At 35.6% G+C, this 8,895-nt stretch overlaps 1 protein-coding gene across 3 annotated transcripts; it reads left to right on the plus strand.

The window, feature by feature from the left end:
- Positions 1 to 2,981: 2,981 nt before the first annotated feature.
- On the plus strand, positions 2,982 to 7,491 carry LOC120264007. 3 transcript variants are annotated; one of them, XM_039271999.1, is made up of 4 exons: positions 2,982 to 3,155; positions 6,587 to 6,770; positions 6,945 to 7,122; positions 7,230 to 7,491. In XM_039271999.1, exons 2-4 carry the CDS (start codon positions 6,594 to 6,596, stop codon positions 7,238 to 7,240), a joined length of 366 nt encoding a protein of 121 aa, XP_039127933.1. In that variant the 5' UTR covers positions 2,982 to 3,155; positions 6,587 to 6,593; the 3' UTR covers positions 7,241 to 7,491. The 3 variants fall into 3 exon arrangements, with proteins under 3 accessions (XP_039127933.1, XP_039127931.1, XP_039127932.1); XM_039271997.1 differs by having other exon boundaries at positions 6,945 to 7,491; XM_039271998.1 differs by lacking the exon at positions 2,982 to 3,155 and having other exon boundaries at positions 6,591 to 6,832; positions 6,945 to 7,491.
- Positions 7,492 to 8,895: the final 1,404 nt, after the last annotated feature.

Consider the following 8,895-nt stretch of genomic DNA (forward strand, 5'->3'; position numbering starts at 1 on the left):
TCACTCCGCAGGTGTGGAAGAAGTTGTACAGGAAGGATGTGCACAAGGGCTTGATTGCATGGTATGATGGGCCATTTCTGATTGTTCAGAAAATAGGAAATGTTGCCTATCGATTGGATCTCCCCGATCGGCTGAAGCTTCATCCGACATTTCATGTCAGTTTTTTGAAGCCATGCCACAAAGACCCCACTGATCCAGCGCGGACGAAGGCGAGTCGAGCTCCACCGATGGTGCGGAAGGAGTTCACTCGTATGGCTGAGCGGATCTTAGACCGGAAGGTCGAGGGCCAAAGTAAGAAGAATCATCGCGTTCTCTTTCTCGTGCAGTGGAAAGATTTGCTGGCCTCGGAGGCAAGTTGGGAGCGAGATACTACTCTTTGGCAATTGAAGGAGTTGGTGCAGGACTTCTTGAGGACGTTGGGTCCGACAAGGACGTCAGCTTCAACAAGTGGGGGTGGTTTGTAAGGGTCGGTATCCTTACATGCGGTCTCCATCCAATATGATGCTTACATCATGCAGGATGGTACTTTGCCTTGGTCGCGGGAGGGCGACAGGGCGAGCCGGTATGGCCTGATCGAGTGGTGCCGAGTCAGGCAAATGCGCTGCGGCGCACAGCCGCGCGGACCGGGCAGCGTGCATGGGCGCGTGGTCGAGTGTTGTGATCGAGAGTGGGCGCATTAGCCCCTCGAACCTTGTTGCTAAGACAATGTTGTGCATGTGCGTGACCGTGAGCGCAGGCACTTGACCGAGAGGGCGCGTAGGTGCGTGCCGTGACGGAGATGAGTTACCGAGAGGGGATACTCGGCCGTTACCGAGAAGCCGTGACGGATGCGCGCTACCGAGGCTGGATGAGCGCATCGGCTAGGGATGCTACAGGGAGATGGCTGGCTGGATGAACAGTGCCGTGGCCGGCACTGTAGAGCGATCCAGGTGTAATCCAGTGAACAGTGTTGTGTTTTCCAGCAGTGTAGCACTGTGCTTGTTTTGATGTGACAAGTGACTTCATCCAAGCCCTTCATCAAGATCCGGCTGATCTTATTTTCTCCTTGGTTTTCCCTATATATATGGCTCTCATTCCCTTAGAAAGAGGGAGGAGGATGAACTCTTGGTTGTGTCTTGGCCTTGGTTGTATTTCTTCTCATTCAATAGAGAGTTTTCGGATTTTCTCTCTTATACTTGGCCTCTCATGATGTCTTTATTCATACTTGCATGTTTGCTTGCCATGTTTACTTGATAGGGCATGGTTGCTTGCTAGTTTCTTGGGTTGTTTTTGGTTCCAGGTATTGGAGGCTGACTCGGCGCCTTGGTGGTGTGACGAGCGCCGCACGGTGATCGTTGGGGCGATCGGGAGGGCCGTGACACTTGCCATGGTAGACGTGATCACCGAAGTGTTTGAGATCAATTTTTCTTGGAGACTTCGGAAGTCAGTGACGAAGAACTGTGTACTATCACCACGATAACTCTCTTTAGCTCGTTCAGAGAGAAAGAGAAAGACTGGTTTGAGATGCAACAAGAGAGAGAATGAAAACATGTCTGCCTTTCATGCTTCCCTACGTGAATGTGCGTGCGTGATTTTATATCCTCATATCTTCTTCCCGGGTCCTACCTTGAAAGAAGATGAATGTGCATATGGATGGATGAACATGGGTAATGGGATGAGTATCAAAAGAAGAGAGAATGAAGCATCCATAGACCCACCATTAAAAGAGATTATAGATTAATGAGCATAGTTCTCACCTCCCCCCTCCCTATTTTCTTCTTCCTTCCTCTTTTCTTTTATTTTTTTTTTAACCCTCTCCCTTGATTTTTATTTTGTTGTTCCCAATATCTGGGATTTCCAATTTAAAATTTGAATTTTGATTTTAAAATTTTGAATTATTTAAGCCATATCGTGCACATCCTTTTTCCATATATTTTATATTTCATTATTTTTATTAATTATTTATTTTATTTTATGATCATTATCCAATCAAAAAAATTTTTATGTGTAAACAGGGATCATTATCCATCAAATTTTATTTAAACTCAGATTTAATTTTTTTTATCGGAGTAGAGATATAATTGAAATTTTATTCAAATTGAATTTCCCCCTTTTTTTCCTATATAAACAATACTAAAATCTAAAATTGAATTAATATTGAAATATACAGAAATTAATTTCAATATATATTATCAAGATAACACAACCCATTCATATTTCAAAATTTTAATTTAAAAAGGTAATCTATTTTTTTAAATTGAATCAATATTGAATAATATATTTTAAAAAATTAATCTTTCGAGTAACGATATTTAGGTTGAATTGGTAGGCAATGTCTGCATGTCATTCTTTTTTTTTTATATAAAAAAACAATTTTCTCTTTATCATCTAATAAACTGAAGACCTCCTTTCTAAATTTTAAATTATAAATTGCAAAATCCTGTAGTTGCGGTTTATTAGTTATGGTTTAGGGCTTAGGATTTAGAGTTTAGGGTTTATTTCTTTTTAAATTTTGGGCTAAAAGTTTTATAATATTTGGGTTTAAAATTTTAGAGTATTAGGGTTTAGAGTTTAGGATGAATCTTTAAATTTTAAAAATTATAAAACAAGGTTTATATTATAAAAAAAATTTAAATCTATCTTAAAAAGAGACAGGTTAAGAATTAAGTGGATGTTGACATGGATGGTCACTTGACATCTTCGTCACTACTAATTCAGCCTAAATAGCATTACTTATCTTAGAAATATATAATTTACAAATTAGCACAAGCTAATTTCAATATATTATAAGAGTAAATAATTTATGGACATTTTGAAAATTTACTCTTAAATAAATCACATTATAAATATTATATACAAAAATTAAGTTTTGGCGGGAAAACCTTCACCTTTATTTGGCACGTGTCAATTCACTTTGTTATTTAATATATATATTATTACCTTATCTCGAGGCAATATCAATGGGCGAACCATCTCATATAAGAACTCCACAAGGGTTCCCTTTCTCTTTCCTCTTCTCTTCTCCTCTTCTGGAACTCTGCTCCTCTTCGCGATCCCACTTCTCGAGCCTGAAATTCTAAATGGCTTTGATTTCACTCTAATCATCAGCTATACCTTCTCTGCTTGGGATCCTGAAGGTATTGTTTGGGCTTTTGGCCTCGAGGAGTGATCAAAAGGCAAGTTTTTTGAAACCCTAGTTATGTTTTTTTTAATACTTTACTACTGTGAAGTTTCTGTTGGATTTGAGTGAATGGTGAGGGTTCGGAGAAATTTGTGATTTTTCAGTATATATAGCGTAAATAATCGATGTATATATAGTTAGTTTGAATAAATCAGTTTAGAATTGCAAGCAATTTGTTAATTAGTTGACAAATTATTAAGAACTGGTGGCTTTGTCTTTAATCTTGCCATGATGTGAGGTAGAATTTTTTATTCATGTTAATCTAGAATTTCTTATTGTGTTTTGTTGTAGAATGCAGGGTAATGTTTGGTTTTATCAGTAGGTATTTATGTTGTTACATGATTAAATTTGAGTAAACAAAACATTATAAGGCAAATATTTGTTATATTAAAAAAAAAAAAGAGAAAGCTCAGAAAACACATTGTAGGACTTGATGATGTGCGCTAGTTTTATAACTTAATTTGGAAAACTTGAAAATTATAGGGTCCATATAATAGATCTTGTCTTTTAAGTGATTATTTTTAGTTGATGTGGAAAGGCAATTTTGGTACTTAATTATACTCTTATATTTGTTTTGGTTGTTGGAACATTTTTTTTTTCTTTTTTTGGGTACAAGACCAAAAATATGATAATGTCTAAAACTCTATATTTAGTTTTTTTGGATGGCCCCAGTGTTCAAACAAACACGCAAGATTACCCCATCTATTTTTTATTTATACAAGATTTAGGTATTTGAAAAAATATATTTAATATATTCTTTTAAATTGTTAATATTAATGAGCAACTGCTGTTAATTAGAAAAGAAAATTTTTAAACTTGAAATATTTATTTTGATCAGTATTAATTAGATTAAATTACTTCAAGTTAAAGGTTTCTTCCAAAAGATTTTAAACTTCCAACCTTAATTCTACTATCCTAGCCCCAACCAAAGGCCATTTTTTGTTAGTAGTGCAGTAACTGTCCTGCACCAGCCATCTTGCCAAACCAAACTGCGCTTGGTTATAGAATGCATGAATTGTTGAATTAGCCCCGGAGAATGTTTATAATCAATGGAAATATGTAACTTTGAGTTGTGTATTAGACAGTCTTGAAGGTGCTGTTTTCCCTCATTATGAGCAATTTATTGAAGGGTTTATGATGCACTGCCTCCATGATTTAACAAACCAACCATGTGTGTCATTATAGAACTTCAGAGATCTTTTTGAGAACTTAAAGGAGTTAAGATGATTGACAGAACAAGTGCAAGAAAGTAAATTATCTTTAGTATTCTATATTTCAACCACATGCCAATACTTGTAGATTGTGGATGGTTGTTTCAAAGTGAATTTGCTTTTTGTTCATCATAGCTATTCTCGGAAAAGTCATAACTAAAATCAGAATAGGTCTTTCTAAAGATTTGTTGAATAATATACACCTTTCTCTAAGGACATGTTTATTTGCACACAAGCCATTGGAAGTGTTGAAATGGGGGAAGTCTTACTTGTCCAAAGTGTGAATGACGTTACATGTCTTGTGTTCTTTTCAATGGAATTGCAACATCAGGAAGTGATCACTTCCTAATTTTTTGGCATTCATTTTGCATGAAGTTGAAGGACTTCATCACTGTCTGACTTCCAAATGACATTCACCCTGTTTTTCGTATTTGCTAAGTAATAGTTCATTTACTTGTCACATTTATGTTCCTTTCATTCTTGAAAATAAAGATTATTTTGATCACCTTCACAGTTGATAGATTCATATAACATGAAAATATAGTTGAATTGGGTATACATCAAAGGAATGGAGAAGTTTGTGAGGGTTGCATGGGATTCCTCCTCCCAAGTCCCATTCAAGGAATCCCATTTGCGCTAATAAAGCCAATTCCTTGATGGTAAAATGATGAATTTGGTGCCCAGTGGAGTTTTCTTGAGATCTGAAGCAATGTGGAAGCAAGGACACTAGCGGCTCATCATCTGGGGATAGGCTTGTCCCCCCCCAAAAAATCCTTTTTGAGATTGTTTCAAAATCCTTTTTGAGATTGTTTCAAAATCCTTTTTGAGATTGTTTTCTAGATCCTTGATTTTGTGCTTGCTCTGTGAATTGTGATGATTTTTTTATTTGTTTGTTGTTTTTTTCTTTTGGTGTTTGTATCATTCTGCTTGGAAGTCACAAAAACATACTAATTCTGTTGCATTCCAACGTAGGCTTTTCTGGTAAAGTTTTGAGTGTTAATATCATTGTTTGTGCTTGTCCTTCTAATTGTTATGCATGCTCTTTCTTGTAATCTGCAATAATGTTCCGGTGGTTTTAAATAAAATTTAGTTTGTTGGAAACAAAATTGGAAATATGGTCATGCATGCAGTGATGCAGACCTATTGTTCAGGAAGATGTGTCACCATGGAGAGTAGTTTAATATTATTCTTAGCAAAGATGCTGTAGATGCTAATATTTTTTATTTTAAATTACAAACTTCTGTGGGAAACAGGTAAATAGGGCTTGAATCTGGTAACCTATTAGTCAAAAGATGGCATGTGGATGTTATCCACTTATCCTCATCAGCCAAACTGACAAATCTGTTTTATTTTGAAGAAATGACATTAGAACAACCTTAAACGGTCCTTACTTGAAACCTGCTAAACAGTGTGTACTCTGCCAGAAAGTTATGCTTCCATCCAGTTTGAAGTACTAGACATTATTCTGTGAATTATCTGTTATAATCAACCACTCTTTCAAAAGTGATTTTATTTACACAAATTTGGTTTGTTACATAACTTTCCAGCTCAATTTATAACTATTCAAACTCTTTTTGAATCATGCCCCTCAATCTTCAAGTTCAGTAATTCAGTTACCTTAGTGTATATGTGTCCTTACTTGAAACCTGCTAAACAGTGTGTACTCTGCCAGAAAGTTATGCTTCCATCCAGTTTGAAGTACTAGACATTATTCTGTGAATTATCTGTTATAATCAACCACTCTTTCAAAAGTGATTTTATTTACACAAATTTGGTTTGTTACATAACTTTCCAGCTCAATTTATAACTATTCAAACTCTTTTTGAATCATGCCCCTCAATCTTCAAGTTCAGTAATTCAGTTACCTTAGTGTATATGTGGGGCCTTAGTATTCAAGTCCTTTAGGTCCTTCACCCTGCAAAGAAGCATCATGGAACACTACTGGTTGGGCCATCTAAGTAAGTAGCTTTACAATGTATTTAAGTGCACGTATGGTCCTAAATCCCACTAGAATATACTGAACTTATTTCATAAGCATGCGCCTCCATATTCTTCCGTGTTGTTTTGAACTTTATTTAATTTACAAGGTAAATCATAATTTATCTTCTTGAAAAAATTAATGACACTGAAAATGGAAGGAACTAACTATGTGATTACCATGTCATAAGCTTGCTGAAATTGATTTATGTTTAATTGTTATTTTGGATATTGCCAGTGATAATATGGACGAGATTGAAGTTCAAGTATGTTACATGATGTGTATGTGTTGCTTTTTCGTATTGAACGTCATGATGACTGTATGTGCAATAAGTCAACGCAACAATAGAAATAGCATTGTTGAATACGAGATTGAGTCAACATCTGTCAAGCGCCGGAAACGGTCTAAGCACTTGCATCGGGTGAGTTATGAAAGCGATATTAAGTGCATTAATGAACTATGCATGGATCGCCTTGTTGCAATGTAAGGGTTGATATTGGAGATGATGCATGCCTATATTTACGTAATCACATTAGTTTGAAGGAGGATGTGAGTCTCTCTAATGCCAAGTTATGATTTTTTTATTCCAATGTAGGAACCCATTGACTCTCCATCAACTATGGCATCGGATAACAGTGTTTCAGAAACATCTAGACGTCGAAAGAGGAAAGCTATTGCTAGGGATCCAACAATGGAGACAATATACAAAAATTTTCGCCAATTTACAGAAATGGTTGGTCCGGTATTTAAGATGATGTCTGAAACTGCAGCTCGTAAGGAAGCAGCCCGTAAAGAAATTGAAGAAAAGAAAAAATTACTGAATCAAGTAATTTTTGAGATTGATGGGCTTTCTAATGATGAAGCAATATTCATATTGCAGGTTTTGGTTGAAGATGAGGACCAACTCAAAACTTTCTTTTACGTGCCAGACGACAAAAGGCTATGTTTTTGTCGTGTACTTTTAAAAAGAATGTCATATTGCCCGCCTAGCAAGTAAAGCTATCTTAGCAAGAATATCATTTCAAGTTTACAGAAGGAAGACTTAGAAAACTTTATGCATCATGTTTTGTCATTTCAAATTATTCTATGTTTGTGAATGGTGGAGTGTTTAATTAATGCAAATATTTGTGAACTTATACAAATGTTTGCACCACAAAGCTATTATTGATCCCAAAGGTATTTCTGGCTGTAACTTGTTTTTATTTGCCTCATTATTGACAAAGATAACCAAGACTTTTGAATTGAAGCATGCATATGGGGCATGACTTAAATCCTGGTTGGAATGTGGCAAATGTTATTTCCTTACCCTTGATCCTTGAGAGTTCTGTGTTCACCTTCATGTTTGGTGAGATTGGACTACTTAAGAAGGAATTCTCATTGGCATATTAATGGATATATTACCCTGGCCCATCTTTTAACCTTTCAGCCGACAAGGTTTGGTACTAACTATGTAGCTTCTTGGTATCTGATTCATGTTCTAACCAATCTATTTGTAATGTTTGTTGCAGTGTGCTCATTATATGGAAGAACTATTTTGATGGCGCTGGTGGAGTTTTACAAATTGCCAAGGAAGAATCTGCGTTCATTGGAAATTTGTGTGCATTTCAATTCTGCCAGCTTATCTTCAAGGTAATAAAAAACTAAAAACTTTTTTAACTTTGATATATGGCCCTTGCCAGATTTTAAGAATATATGTTTGGGCCTATCAAAATTGAAGAAGTGAATTTTAATTATTTGTTAGGTCAGCTGTAATCTTCTCCAGTTTTACAGTATGATTATTTTGTCTTATGGCTCATCTAGGTAACCTTTTGCTATATTTTACTGCAACCATTTGGCATATTGTTGAATGGGTATTAAAATTCACCCAAGAAGAAACAATATTTGCTGTTATTTTTAAATCATTAATGTGTTTCTATTGTCATCATGCAAACTATATGATTGTGTTCTCACTCAGTATAGGTGACGGTTGGAATGTCTTGAGTATATCGTTGAGGTCGGCGAGGCAAAATTATCACAAGCATTGAACCCTATGCATGAAGAAAAAAATGGTGTTACTTGCTGCTCAATTTAGTACTGACATCACTAAATTATATATGTAAGTACCAAAAATTTTAATGTAAGTGAATGTGATTTTCTGTTCTGTGATTATTTCTCAACTTTTGTTTTCCCGTTGATGACGATATAGTCCATGTGATACACAAATATCCCGTTGATGACGATATAGTCCATGTGATACACAAATATCGGCCAAAACTCAATGGCTTATTATCAACTTTTTGCTTGCAAATTACTTGCTTGTGTTCCATATTTTTCAAGAACTGCAACTTGAGTGTGTTACATGTTATTGGTGAATGGAAATTTATTGGTCTTTCTGGATGTTGTACATCTAACTGAACTACCATCCTCAATGTCTAAATTGGTCACTTCAGTAATTAAATACATTATTATAATAGGATTAAGGGCTTGGCCGGGAAAGCAAAGGAAGAATTATGGAAGGTTAAGTTGAATTTTTCCCCTGTTTGGATAAATTTTATTAATTTATTAAA

The sequence above is a fragment of the Dioscorea cayenensis genome, chromosome 6 (assembly GCF_009730915.1).
Source record: "Dioscorea cayenensis subsp. rotundata cultivar TDr96_F1 chromosome 6, TDr96_F1_v2_PseudoChromosome.rev07_lg8_w22 25.fasta, whole genome shotgun sequence".
Taxonomy (NCBI): Eukaryota; Viridiplantae; Streptophyta; class Magnoliopsida; order Dioscoreales; family Dioscoreaceae; genus Dioscorea; species Dioscorea cayenensis.

Bases quoted from the DNA above. Each gene is read 5' to 3' on its own strand.
- LOC120264007 (XM_039271997.1), top strand. From the start codon at position 6,594: ATGGACGAGATTGAAGTTCAAGTATGTTACATGATGTGTATGTGTTGC. The intron at 6,771-6,944 runs GTGAGTTATGAA...ATTCCAATGTAG, and splicing joins GGTCTAAGCACTTGCATCGG to GAACCCATTGACTCTCCATC.